Source organism: Cucurbita moschata, unplaced genomic scaffold (genome assembly GCF_002738365.1).
Source record: "Cucurbita moschata cultivar Rifu unplaced genomic scaffold, Cmos_1.0 Cmo_Scf00005, whole genome shotgun sequence".
NCBI classification, from domain to species: domain Eukaryota; kingdom Viridiplantae; phylum Streptophyta; class Magnoliopsida; order Cucurbitales; family Cucurbitaceae; genus Cucurbita; species Cucurbita moschata.
In genome coordinates this window covers 3,369,402-3,383,794 of record NW_019268521.1, presented here as the reverse complement: position 1 = coordinate 3,383,794, position 14,393 = coordinate 3,369,402, and the positions used below count along the sequence as shown (strand labels likewise).

Below are 14,393 nucleotides of genomic sequence, written 5' to 3'. Positions count from 1 at the left end.
AAAAAAAAAAAAAAAAAAAAAAAAAGAAATTTATTAAAAAGAGGATGAGAATTCGAGTTCGAGGAGAAAAGCGACCTGAGAGAGTCAATTTGACCAAGAAGTATGCGCCGTTTTTCTCCCCTTCCATTTGGTGCGTTACTGTCCCAAATGGCGTTTTCTGTAAATCATGAAAAATATCCGCAAAATAGACCATCTATAGAAATCTGGAACTCGTATTTTTCCCCCTTTAAAACGACGTAGTTTTCCAAAAAAAAAAAAAAAATCAAAAAATCAAAAAATCAAAAAAATATAAAACAAACTAAAAGTTTAAAATGGATTTAAACCCAAAACAATCCTGAAAAAGTTAATTTTTCTAAATTAAAGATTTCCATGGAGATATTAAAATAAATAAATAAAAATTAATATACCCCAACTCTTACTACATAATCTTGCTCCTAAACTTCAAAAACATCTATTTAATCTTTGGGTTTTTAATTTTTTATCTAAAAAAATCTCACAAGATAAATGAAATTGTAGAGTAAATCAAACACCTATGAATCATAAAATTAAAAATTCGGTTAAAAACTGAATCAATCATTTTCTAAAGTTGCGAGCAGAAATTCTTCACGAGAAAGGATAGGAAAAGCCTAAAGACAGGCATCTTGTTTCCGTGCCCCCACCCCACAAGAGTCGAATAGACACAAACTAGACCGACATAAAATACAAGGGGATGTCTCTAAAACGAATAAGAAAAGGGAGAACTCGACGTCTGGGCCTTTGTATAGTAGAAGAAATGTAATAATACTACAGAGTGCAGTTAGAAGAAAGGATATCAAAATGTTTGATTCAATAGTGACAGGAAACTAACTACTGCTGACAAGCCCAAAATGGCATTTAATCCACAAATATTTTCACTACAAGAAGGCTCGGCTCTTCACCAGGTGTGGGGAAAAAACTGTCGCGTCTTTTGGAATACACAGATAGAACAAGAGAGAATTAGGGAGTGAGAAGGCGCAAGATGTGTAGAGTTCTTATGGCTTGCGGGGTGGAGAACTACTGCTACTGCTCCTGCTGCTGCTTCTCCCTCTTAAAGGCCTATACACCAAACGATCGCACAACATAATTAAATATGTATGTATATTAGAATAATGGTCGTAATAATAAGATTCAGAGAGAATTAATCGATGTTTGGTTAGATGATCAAGAGCACATATGTAACGAGCCCAAGTCCATTGTTAGTTGATATTGTCTGCTTCAACCCATCAGCCTCACGATTTTATAAAGCATCTACTAAGAAGAGGTTTCCCCTTTATAAAGAATGTTTCGTTTTTCTCTCCAACTAATGTGGGATCTCCCCTTCGGTGACCAGCATCTTCGCTGGCACACCGCCGGATGTCTAGCTCTTATGTTATTTGTAACAGCCTAAGTCTACCGCTAGTAGATATGACCCATTACATATTATCATCAGCCCTCATGGTTTTAAGAGAAGTTTCTACGCGTCTACTAGAGAGAGGTTTCCACGCCCTTATAAAGAATGTTTCGTTCCCCGCTCCAATCGATATCGGATCTCACAACATAACTTAAAAACACTTCAGTGTTTAAGTACTTTCTTTCAGAAGTCATTCCAGACTTGTTATACTCGGTATCTGTAAGCTCGATATATAGAATAATCCAATTGCAGTGGCTCTCTGTGGTTTATGGGTTTGGAAACACACTCGTCTTTAGTTAAAAAGAAACGGCAAAAGTCCATGCAAAAGTCAAGTGATTTGAACTGGGCAGCAAACTGGCCTACAAGAATATCGAAAATTCCTAACATTTTTGGAATATCAAATGCACAGAGTTACCTTCTTGGACTGCGAGATACTCTCCTGGGCACCTGTAATATAAAATAGAGAACAATGAAGGCACTCGGGATGCAAGGAAGAACGAACAATAATAAACCCAGAGCGGTGAAAAAAATGGCAAGATCAATCACAGCAAACCTTGCGTGGACTAGGTGATGCAGAGTAGGACGGTGATCTCCCACGTCTACCAGCGGCTGCAGGCCGACCTCTGTATAGAGAGAACCATAAGAATACACGGACATACAAAACAAAAGGCCAGAAGAAATATGAAGCAAGCAACAAGCTACAAAAAGGGGTCTCACTCCAATAAAATATGATCTAGCGAGTAATTACAAATTGACCAAGTAGCCAAAGTTCAAAGAGAAACATAGAATTTAACAACGGACCAAACATTAAAATAAGATCTTTCCTGCCATTGAAGAAGACTTCTCACACCAAAATCCCTACAAATGGAACACGCAATATGACTACAGATGCACATTATTCGCATCCTTCTAAAAGCTAACTATACAAAACAAATGTTATCCACTAATAGCCAATTACGCACATACAAAGTTTCAGGTAAGAAATAGGAACTTGAGATCGTTTAAGCTTAGTTTCTAAGGATTGTTGTAATATAAAATCCCAAGACCACAACACCAGACATCTGTCAAAGTTTGCTTCAAATAAACTGCAATTGAAAAGAAGATGAGAATCTTTGAACTTGTTTAATAGCCCTCACTTGGGGCTGTTCAGAAAGGGTTTATTATGACTATTATCCTTTCTTGATCGATGCCAATGGTAGGGACTTCTGTGTCTACTTCGTCATTTAATTTATGCACCACAAACAGAGTGGACAAGCAAACAATATGAAATAATTCTTCTTTAAAACGGAGTTGATCATGAAAAAAAAAGTTCATTAGGCATCCATAGATACTAATATTTTTTTCTTTAAAGGCAGTTGGTCATGACAAAAAAAAAAAACATTAGGCATCAAGTTACCTCCGTGGTGAAGATGATCGGGAACGTGATCGAGCTGGTCTTCTAATAGGTGAACGGCTCCTTCTGCGAACTACTGGAGACCTTCTGGGAGGACTACGAGCACGTCGAGGCGGTGTACTGAAAGAAACATAATTTAGTTAAGTAACGCTCATATACCTAAGCAAAAACATAACTGAGACCACTGAGTCAGACTACATCATTTTCAAGTAAAAACCATGGGTCAACCATAGTGAACAAGCAATTAAAAGCTCCCACTGCCATATGCTTAAATGCTTAAATTTCTCAAACATTAGAAAGTAATCATGCCCCCAGTCACCATTCTTCTAATGCCTAAGATTAAACTACAGGAACACCTTTGTACCATAATGGAAGCAAGTAGAGTTTTAAATAGTTACATCAAGAGTAACTCAGGTTGCTACTTCATTCTAAGTCTGAAATAGCATTATTTTGAATTTGCTCGGATCACCCAAAAACCACAGTTACCTGATGCAATTTTTATTCTACAAAATACCTGATGTAGCTGGAAATCTAAAAATAAAAGAAACACACTCTAAAAACAAAGGCTCAAAATAAAAATTGATAATAACATATGCTCCTGCATAATTCAATACTCTCCAGACGTTTACTCTTAACTCAGAAACAATAAGATTAAACTTAACACGTGCAGTAAGTCATAAATAGTTCACCTTGTCATTATATGAAGATTTGTGAAGTTAGAAACAATAAACATGTCTGTGTACCATTCAAATAAACTGCAAGAAAAAATACTACGATATCTCATAACAGTCAAATGTGTAATACCGGCGCCTAGGAGGGGGTGGTGAACGTCTTCGAACAGGACTGTCACGAATTCTTCTTGGAGAGGGCCTATTCAACCGAAGTTAAAGAATGTTAATGCTCCCACTATTTACAGGAAAGGAGATAGATTGTGTGTGTGTGTGTGTGTGTGTGTGAGGCTGGGGGGTTGAAGAGTGGGGGGATGATGGTCAACCTTGGAGGAGATCTATGTCGCCTTGCCAAAGGCGATGGAGAACGGCAACCTCTCATGGGTGATGCAGGCCTCCTTCTAGGGGGAGATTCTAAGCGGCGACGCGGAGGAGACTCTGGACGGCGGCGAGGAGAATCGGGTTGTCTTCTAGGAGACCCACCTCGTCGAGCAATAGGCGAGCGTCTTCTAGGAGAAGGAGGCTTTCGACGAGGTGAAGCTGATGTGACAAACCAGACATAAATCACTAAAATAACATATCCTCATGAAAAATAGAATAGAATAATAGGCAAAAACAGTTGAACATGGAAAAATATATAATAATTGAGAGTTATACGTTCTCTCTGTCTTTTCATGTCATTCTTCTCAGCATCAGCACCAACATTTTCAGGCTTAGGACCATCTCTCTTTGGAGCGGTTGCTACAGTCCTTGGAGGTGTTGGGATCTTCTGTCTTTGAGGCAATGTAAATCTTGTTCGAATAACATTCCCATCAATTTGGGCCTACATTCAGCCAACCATGACAATCATTTCCCAGTTATGAGAAATTATCAATAGATGTACTTCAAGTACTTGAACATTTAAGAAAAACATACACCATCCATATGCAATTGGGCTTTTTCAGCATCAGGTCTTGTTTTGAATTCAACATATCCATATCCTTTAGGAAGGTTGACCTGTAAATATTAAAACAGATGCATCAATATATTATTCAAGAAAAAGTTCTTCAAATACAATATGCATGGTAAGGACTCACTGTGCGATCCATTGCCAGCTCAACATGGACTACTTCACCAAAATTACCTATAAGGGTATCAAGCAAAAAAAAAAAAAAGGAAATTCATAAGAGTTACAATTTTTTTATAAAATAACAAATTACCTATTCAATCCAATATCATCAATCCTAACTAAATAGATAAAGACTTTTGGAGGAAAAATCATATTTAAGGGGATCACTTCAATTGAATGAGGATAAAAAATTTCATGAAAACGAACTGTCTATAATTTCAAAACAGTCGAGAGGAAAGGAAGGAATGAGCATGCAGTGATGAAGAGTAATTGATAAGACAAATTACTCAATTGTTGAGGACAAAACAACACGGTCAATGATCATTACCAATAAACAGGCTAGGTTGAATTGAATCTAATACATAAATACATACGTTTACACAAAGTCTTTTTTTGTAAGACAAAATACTAGGTTCATGAAGTCAAAGTGTTGTATCTTTCACATAATGTGATTGAAGGTTGAAATAAGATTTTATTTTGTCTTACTCTTCGGTTTTAATTGATGAATTTTACTTGTAACTTTTAAAAAAAGAACAATCTGAAGAAATAAGTGCACTTATCCAACAGAATAATTGTTTAAATGCTAAATAAAGCGAGTGAAAAACCATACTGAAGATTTCTTTTAAATGACCCTCATGGACATTCCTACTCAGTGCATCAATGTGAAGAACAAGTGACTCGCGTACAGGAGATGGTTTCCTGAAATCAATTGACAGCGTGATAAGCAAATTATATAAATACAACTGACAGGCAAGGAAAATATCACAAAATGAAAGCATTATATGTAAATCGCTGATAATACAGATGCATGACTAAAGAAAATATTGGTATTAAAAAAATGCAGATGTCAGCTTTGAAATAGTCAATTACATATACATTTGCAAGTGATTATAGATTACTAAGATAAAATTTAGTTGCAAGACAATTAAAGCTAATAGAACATTCTTTATCACATTTGAGTTCAACAAGGGCAAAAAATGATTAAAAGTTGAAAATAACGAACTAGTAACACCACAGTTCTGAAAAAGTATTGAATTCGAAGATTTTTTTAATGCTTCGACAAATAGTCAAGGAATTTAAATCAAACCATGCTTTAACTGACTAAATGATAAGGAAGAATGAGCTTCTTAGAATAAAATAAAAAATAATATATTAAACATATTTAAGTTCAAAAAATAGTATGGACAGATTTTTAAGAGGTAAATACATCAAAATCTTATCTTCTTTGTTTTTCAGTTTGTTCGAAACAGATCTGCATCCTCTTTGAGGAGAGATATGGACAGATTTTCATCCAAAGAAGGTTACATTTTTCTTTTGGGAGGGGGGGAGTTCTTTGGATGCATTTCGGATTTTTTTGTGGACAACATGGAATGAACGTAACCATAATCTCTTTCAAGATAAGTACAACACTTTTGATCATTATTTTAAGCAAATTTACTTCCAAACAACGTCTTTGGGTAAATGCACTTCCTTTATAAATCTTATGGTCTCTCTACACTTTTGACCAATTGGATTCTTTTAACTCCTTTGGTTTAGACTTTGACCTTCTTTTGAAAGCGAAATTGTTCCCTTGTCATCCATAATTTGTAACTTACTAAACAAACAGCAGAAAAACAACCATTGAAGAGGCTCGGAAGCAGTCTTTAACAAAAGGCGGGGATAAAAAACCGCGCCAAAGTATAAATGTTAAGACTTGTCGGAAAATGCATGTCATGAACAAATAATGAAGAGACTAAATGTCAATAAGATGATAAAAAATGAGAAGTTGGATTTAACTGTAGACGGAGGTATTATTACCTGGGTGGCGGAGAAATTCGTTTAGCTGGTGGAGGTGAAGCGCGAGTCCGCCGAGCTGTTTCATTCGGACTGAAAAACAAATGAAGATGTGATTGCGATATACAATGACCGCATAAAAACGGATTTTGGTATATGGAGCGCGTCTGTTTCTCGATAACGTAATGATTCCAAAACATGCCTTCGAATAAATATAAGAAAAACCAATCAACAGCGAAAAAAAAAAAGAAAATGCATAATCGACCGACCTCCCAAGCATAGAATACCTAATTCCGATACTTCCTCACACACTGACAACCAATAAGCACCAAATGCAAGACCTCAGAACGAAAAATGCAAGCTCAAAAGAAAGACGAACCTCTTTCTTTGAGGAGCGGGGCTTCGGCTTCGAGAAGAACCGCTTCGAGATAGAGACGAAGACGAGGAAATGGACCTGGAACGAGAGCGGGAGCGGGACACAGATGCAGACCTGGAGCGCGAGCGGGAGCTGGAGCGGGAACCAGAGCCGGAGTATGAGCGGGAACGTGAGGATCCCGAACCCGACGGCGGCGAACGACGGCCTCTGCTTGGTTTAGCCATGGCCGGCAGTAGCTGCAGAGCGAAATTTGAAACCCTAACTTAAACCCGTCTCGTTTGGGATTTAGAGATATTGAAGAGAGAAGCGACACAGAAATGGTCGAAACGTATTCGTACGGAACCGAATGGACCAAAATTTTTTTTACTTTGGCGCCATATAAAATTTTTGCTAAATTACTAAAATAACCTTCAATTTCGTAATTTATCTCTAAAATATCTATAAATTTTCAAAAGTTTTAATAATATCGACAACTTAAAAAAAAAATCAAAATTATTTATTTATATAAACCATTAGTATTTTAATATTCTTAAACTTTTAATAGCATTTAATAAATACTTTACAAATTTTCATTAATTTTTAAAATATTCAAAAATCTATTTTATCGGTCAAAAAATACCCATAAAATTTTAAAAATATCAATAACACCCTTTTATAAAAAAAAAATATCGTCAATATATAACGAAAACTATCTATCAACATCTCATAAATTATTTCCAAACTTTTTAATGTTATTTTTTAAAGTTTATAAGTATTTTTAAAACTTAACACTAATTATAAGAATATTTTTAAATTTTCAAAAAAAATTAATAGAGATATTTTTTAAGTTTTTAAATAAGTCTCGAGCTATTTTAAAAGTTTTTAAAATTTTTAAACGTTTAAAAATTCAAATGTTATTTTTTAAACATTTTTTCTACGGTTAAAAGGGTATTTTTGAAATTATGACCCAAATTCTGTACGTGTCTCTTTTTTGTGTATTAATACTCGAACATAACTTTGACCAACAAAGCAGAATTCAAATGAATACCAAAGCCAAGAATTATGAACTCCACAGCCATAGGGGAATGCATACAGCTCAAAATACAGTTATTTCAGTTTGAGCAAGTGAACTGAAAATCTTAACAAACACCAACAGTTCTTACATGGACGATCTATTTCAGTTCTTCCATGGAAACAGAACCATCCAAGCGCTGTCTCTTGGCTTCGTGGTCGCCCAATTGCAACGAAACGCAAATATCTTCGCAGTCGTTCCGAAGCGAAGATAGGTTCTGGGAAACGGCACGAACCAGAGAGCTGTTTTGATGGGAGGGAGAACAACTGAAGAGGCTTGGAATGAACTGATGTTCTACACTGGGAGCCGTGCTCGTTCCAGCTTCGAGATGAAACTCGGTCTCCAGGAGCAACGATTGGTCTTTGGCTGAAGAAGGTTCTACTTCTGTACGCATATGCTGGATCTGAAAACCCAATGGCTCGAACTTCTCTTCGCTCTTCTCCCTTGGTAGCGTTGTGTCGGGAGGAGAGGAGTCTCCAACAATCGAGCCGATAACCGTCGCTGAGACGGTTCTTTGCTCTTGCACTGCTGCTGCATATAGTAATGAAGAAACATAACAAAAATATTTATCGCCAAAAGAGTGAAACTAGCCCAAGCCCATCACTAGTAGATATTGTTCTCTAGACTTTCCCTTCTAAGCTTTCCCTCAAGGTTTTTAAAACGCGTCTCCTAGGAAGAGGTTTCCACACCCTTATAAAGATGTTTCGTTCTCCTCTCCAACCGATGTGAGATCTAAATGTCATTCATCTAACGTCGTAATCCATACTGAAGTGCTATCAAACGCATGTTCTACTAGACAGAAAATGAGTCATTCCAGATAAGAGAACGTGAGATCCTACATTGGTTGGAGAGGGGAACGAAACACTCCTTATAAGGGTGTAGAAACCTCTCCCTAGTAGACGCATTTTAAAACTGTGAGGCTAACAATTATACATAACGGGCCAAAGCGAACAATATCTATTAGCGGTGGGCTTGGGTTGTTACAAATGGTATCAGAGCCAGATACCAGATACCAGACGGTGGGCCAGCGAGGGCGCTAGACTCCCAAGGGTGGTGGATTGTGAGATCTCATATCGGTTGGAGAGGAGAACGAAGCATTCCTTATAAGGGTGTGGAAACCTCTCTCTAATAGACGCGTTTTAAACCCGTAAGACTGACGACGATACATAACAGGTCAAAGCGGACAATATTTGTTAGCGGTGGGCTTGGGCGGTTACGGAAAAGACTCCAATGAATTCAAGGGGCGGTTTAGGGGTCGGGGAGGATTGTTACGTGTGTGCAACCAATCATTGATAAGAAAAGAAAAAAATTTAAATAGTAGAACTTAGGCACACACTACTTTATCCCTAACATAATTGGAAGAAAGTCTTCAACAACACTCCAAAAGAGAGAATGGATAGGAGAAGCTTTTAAAGTCCTAACCTTTGAGCCCTTCATCACTTGTGATCAGATCAAGTTCAAGCAGGTTGAGAAGGCGCCCGAGATCGACCCCACTCGTCCAATTCTCAGGAGGTTGGCCGACTTTTAACTTAAGTCGACCCCGGTTAGCCGTTCCACCCCATATGATCCCGATCGGTTTCAAGCTCTCTCTATTCTCACCCTTTAAAATGATGAGGCTACCGCTATCTCCTTCGAGATCAAAAGTCTGTTGATTCTCACCGACGACAAGAAAATCGGTTAAGAAGCATATTCCTTTCTCGTCGTTGTACTCGAGAGCATAGGCCAACACAGTTCCTGTCGTCAAGCCAGAACTTCTTCCAACTTTCACAACCTGCTTCCCTATGAGCGTACTGATAGGCGACTGCAAGTCGATAAACTTCACGTCGCCGATCTCTCCGACACCTTTTACAGATGTAGTGACAGTCGACATGTCGAAATCATCAGCAAAAGGAATGAACGACCCATCTGCCCGTACAAACGTCTCTGCAATATAACAAAATTAGAATACGTGCACCCGAGCTATTAACGTTTGGCGAGATGAAAATGGAACAATAACACTGTCACTATATAATGATCTTTTGTTTTGGCATGAACTGTATTACCTGGATTTATGCCAGCAAAAATTCCGTACCAAAGCTCGTCCGTGATGAACGAAGTAGCTCTCTCTACCGCACCAAGATACACCCCAGGCCCGAGTGTCGGTGGAAGAGGATGAAACATCTTCTGGTTCGGATAATCTAAATCAACAGCGACATGACGGTTTGTGAGAAAACCAACTTGTCGACTGCCCGTTTGACTCCTTACTATAGCGCCCAAGGTTCCGTAAGTCTCCTGGCTGGCCACCTGATGAGGTGGAATTAAATTCAAATAAACGGTTGCTAGGTGTCACAATCGCACTTTGTGAAAGCAAATAAAGGGTTTGGCATGACATGGGCATGCAGCCACGGGCAACATGCCTTGGACAAACATGACCGTGATACTAGACATATTAAGAGGCACACCATTTCAAGACGTATCCCTCAATTTCAAGTATATAAAAGGGCTACTTCATGTAATAACATTCGAAACGATTATAACGTGAGCCAAAAATCCTGATGATCATTTATGTTCATATTTCTTAATCAGCCCAAGCCCAAGCCCACGCTAGTAGATATTGTCCGCTTTGGCTCGCTACGTATGACCATCACCTTCACGGTTTTAAATGCATCTGCTAGGAAGAGGTTTCCACACCCTTATAAGGAATGCTTCGTTCCCCTCTCCAACCAATGAGGGATCTCACAATCCACCCCCGTTGAGGGCTCAGTGTCCTCGCTGGCACACCGCTCAGTGACGGGCTCTGATACCATTTGCATCAGCCCAAGTCCACCGCTAGTAGATATTGTCCACTTTGGCCCGTTACATATCACCGTCAGCCTCACAATTTTAAAACGCATCTATTAGGGAGAGGTTTCCACATTCTTATAAGGAACGCTCCGTTCCTCTCTCCAACCAATGTGGGATCTCACAAATACGACATTCTGAAAATCAAATATTAGTAGCTTCCAATAAAGGGGGACACGATTCAAGTAGAAACGAACAAGATTAGTAGAAAATCTCATATTTCGTGCCCGTTGCCAATCGTTCTCTCAAACTTTCCCCCTTTTCTTAAGCCGTTTAGATGTCTTTTTCCATATAATAGCAAGTTCTTAGGTCCCTAGTTGCAAAGAAACACAAAAATACCTGCGAACCCGAGCCAATGCACGGATCAGAGCCACGCAGATCATCGACAATTTCGGTGTACAACTGTTCTTTAGGAGCAGGGTTCGGTGCACCAAAATACGAAAATTCTACAACATCCACATCACACCACACACCGCCCGGCCCCTGAAAAGAATCCAGCATACTCATTAAAGATCAAAGTGAAACTAAAAACACTCCTACTTTGCAACCATGAGGTAAGGAAGAAACTTGACTACAAAGTAAAAGGACTTCAGCTTCAGACCTCCAGGGCAGTGGGCAGGCATTGAATAGGACTAAGCCATTGCTTATGAACTTTCCTGGAAACAAAAACAAGAATAGCAGGAATGTCGGTCAGCACACCCTTTCGAATACGGAATCCAATAGCCGTTCCGAGACTGTAACAACGCAGGATCTTGCTATGGAAGGCTCGTATCGTCATGAGCTCGAGTAACGTGTTTGCCCGCTGCCCTTTTGGTAACGGATGAAGGATATCCGGTAGCACCCCTTTCTGAAGATTTGCAAAATAGTTTGCCCGTTCCTCCGTACCGACGCTTATCCGGATAGGGGTCGGCCATGAAAAGTAAGCTGCATTGCTCTCACAATGCTGTCCAGCAGATGCAAATGGCTGAAGTGTAGGTGAGCTGAAAGAAGGTAAATTTGAGTGACTGCAGCCATTTCTTTCAAGATTCAGAGCTGATTCCTCTGATGGAGTTGAACCAGAGCAGTTAATCCTGTTATGGCGTCTAGTTTGCTCCATTATCACCTAATGATACAAATAGAAAAAGAAAAGAAAATAACCAATCCTGAAAGAAAAACAACCGGTTGATGGAACAACAAGGAAGAGCCCGTAAAACTATCGTTAAGGGAGAGGTTTCCACACCCTTACAAGAAATGTTCTGTTCTCCTCTCCAACCGATGTGGGATCTAACAATCCACCTCCTTGGAGGCCAACGTCCTCACTGGCACATCGCTCGGTGTCTAGCTCTTATACCATTTGTAACAGCTCATACCTACCGCTAGTAGATATTGTCCGTTTTGGCTCGTTATGTATCGCTGTCAGCCTCACGATTTTAAAATGCGTCTGTTAGGGAGAGGTTTTCACACCCTTATAAGAAATGCTCTGTTCCCCCCTCCAATCGATGTGGAATCTAAGAATCCACCCTCTTGGGGGCCCAACGTCCACGCTGGCACACCGCCTAATGTTTGGCTCTGATACCATTTGTAAAAGCTCATACCCACCGCTAGTAGATATTGTCTGCTTTGTCCCATTATGTATTGCCGCCTCAAAGTTTTAAAATTCGTCTGTTAAGGAGAGGTTTTCACACCCTTATAAGGAATGCTCTGTTCCCCTCTCCAATTGATGTGGGATCTAACAATCCACCCTCTTGGGGGCCAACGTCCTCACTGGCACACCGCCCAGTGTTTGGCTCTGATACAATTTGTAAAAGCTCATACCCACCGCTAGCAGATATTGTCCGTTTTGGCCCGTTGTGTATCGTCGTCAGCCTCATGGTTTTAAAATGCATCTGTTAGGGAAAGGTTTTCACACCCTTATAAGGAATGCTCTGTTCCCCTCTCCAATCGACGTGGGATCTAACAATCCACTTTCTTGGGGGCTGGCGTCCTCATTGGCACACCACTCGGTCTCTGCCTCTGATACCATTTGTAACAGCCCAAATCCACCACCAGTAGATATTGTCTGCCAACGCCCTCGTTGGCACACCGCTTGGTGTGTGCCTCTGATACCATTTGTAATAACCAAAATCCACCACTAGTAGATATTGTCCACTTTGGCCTGTTACGTATCGCCGTCAACCTCACAATTTTAAAACGCGTCTATTAGAGAAAGGTTTCCACACTCTTATAAAAAAAATGCTCTATTCTCATCTCCAATCGACGTGGGATTTAACAATCCACTCCCCTTGAGGGCCAGCATCCTCGCTCGCACCACAGCCCAGTGTTTGGCTCTGATACCATTTATAACACCTCAAACCCACCGCTAGTAAATATTCTCTACTTTGGCCCATTACATATCGTCATCAGCCTCACGGTTTTAAAACATGCCTGTTTGGGAGAGGTTTCCACACCCTGATAAGAAATATTCCATTCTCCTCTCCAACTAATATGGGATCTAACAATCCACCCCCTTTGGGGCCAGTGTCCGTCTCTAATACCATTTGTAACAACTCAAACTCACCGCTAATAACTATTATCCGCTTTGGCTTGTTACATATTGCCATCAGCCTCACGGTTTTAAAACGCGTCTATAAAGGAAAGGTTTCCACACCCTTACAAGGAATGCTCGATTCCCCTCTCCAACCCGACGTGTGATCTAACCGATGAATCATACACAATCTTTTATAACACTACCTCATATGTAAGTTCATATGTTAATTTCATTCTCGAAGTTCAACACCTAAACTATTAACACCAACGAATCAAGGATGAAATAATTAAGAACTCGAGTTCATCCTACCAATCATAATACCCAAATCAACGCATAAACCAGCAATCAAACCATCAGAAACCAGCAATCAAACCATCAGAAACAATCAAAACAACGCATAACCAAGTAAACAACAAAGGGAAAAAGAGAGCTAAAACTCACTCCAAGCAATGAGGAATTTGAAGAGGATAGCTCAGGGAGCTGAGTTTAGGGTGAAATGGTTTGAAAAACGGCTAACCCATTGAAGCTTTAAGCAAAATTAGAGCATGGATTTTGGTCGGAGACAGGAATATAGACAGAAAACTGCAGCTGAGCTCAGCTGGAGCAGAGAAAAGACAAGGACAGAGGCTTCTTCTGCGCATAAACATTGAAAAGTGAAGGTTTGAAAGAGAAGACTTTACATGAAAAAGGTAAAGTTAAGGGAGTAAGTGCGCGCATTTTTTTAATTCGCTAAGCAAACAAAGCTTAGGCGATGGTAGGGAGACGTGTCCACAGTGATTGCCTTCTTCCGCCGATTCTATATATTTTGTGTTCATGTCAGAAGGCACTATTTAGTTGTCACCGGGTTTATAATCAAATACTATTTTTATTGAAATGAGGCATTTTGGAGAATTTCAAAACAAAATTACGAGAGCTTATGTTCAAAGTGGATAATATCAAACCATTGTGAAAGTCGTGTTCATTTAACATGGTATCAGAGTCATGCCTTAAACTTAGTCATGCCAATAAAATTCTTAAATGTCGAACAAAAGACTCTAAAAGAAAAGGAGTCGAGTCTCGATTAAGGGGAGGCGTACTTTGTTCGAGGGATGATAGTTGGATAAAAGTCTCACATCGGCTAATTTAGGGAATAATCATTGGTTTATAATCAGTGAAATGAGGCCTCTTGGGGAAGTCCAAAGCGAAGGCATGAGACATGATGAAGTTCATCTAATAGGTCTCAGCCCAGTCAGGTTGTAGTTTTACTCGAGAATGAAACATTTTTTACAAGAGTGAGGAAACATCTCCCTA

At 39.4% G+C, this 14,393-nt stretch overlaps 3 protein-coding genes across 4 annotated transcripts in view; all 3 read right to left on the bottom strand.

Moving 5' to 3' along the window:
- The window catches only part of LOC111443386, a 4,901-nt gene extending 4,725 nt beyond the window's left edge, over positions 1 to 176 (bottom strand). The window contains exon 1 of one of the 2 annotated variants that reach the window (XM_023081182.1): positions 76 to 176. The gene's annotated coding sequence lies outside the window, so the exon portion shown is untranslated. The remainder of the gene's footprint in view (positions 1 to 75) is intronic. The other variant, XM_023081183.1, reaches the window with a different exon arrangement.
- Positions 177 to 725: 549 nt separating this feature from the next.
- On the bottom strand, positions 726 to 7,039 carry LOC111443390 (serine/arginine-rich splicing factor SR45-like). The gene is made up of 12 exons (XM_023081190.1): positions 6,730 to 7,039; positions 6,375 to 6,443; positions 5,188 to 5,276; positions 4,546 to 4,592; positions 4,385 to 4,465; positions 4,127 to 4,292; positions 3,796 to 4,009; positions 3,606 to 3,671; positions 2,805 to 2,921; positions 1,962 to 2,031; positions 1,824 to 1,855; positions 726 to 1,074 (listed from the first exon to the last, which is right to left on the bottom strand). Exons 1-12 carry the CDS (start codon positions 6,948 to 6,950, stop codon positions 1,011 to 1,013), a joined length of 1,236 nt encoding a protein of 411 aa, XP_022936958.1. The 5' UTR covers positions 6,951 to 7,039; the 3' UTR covers positions 726 to 1,010.
- Positions 7,040 to 7,786: 747 nt separating this feature from the next.
- LOC111443385 lies at positions 7,787 to 13,880 on the bottom strand. The gene is made up of 6 exons (XM_023081181.1): positions 13,545 to 13,880; positions 11,199 to 11,699; positions 10,937 to 11,080; positions 9,820 to 10,060; positions 9,200 to 9,700; positions 7,787 to 8,308 (listed from the first exon to the last, which is right to left on the bottom strand). The coding sequence occupies exons 2-6, from the start codon at positions 11,691 to 11,693 to the stop codon at positions 7,878 to 7,880; spliced, it is 1,812 nt and encodes a 603-aa protein (XP_022936949.1). The 5' UTR covers positions 11,694 to 11,699; positions 13,545 to 13,880; the 3' UTR covers positions 7,787 to 7,877.
- Between the last annotated feature and the right edge of the window lie 513 nt (positions 13,881 to 14,393).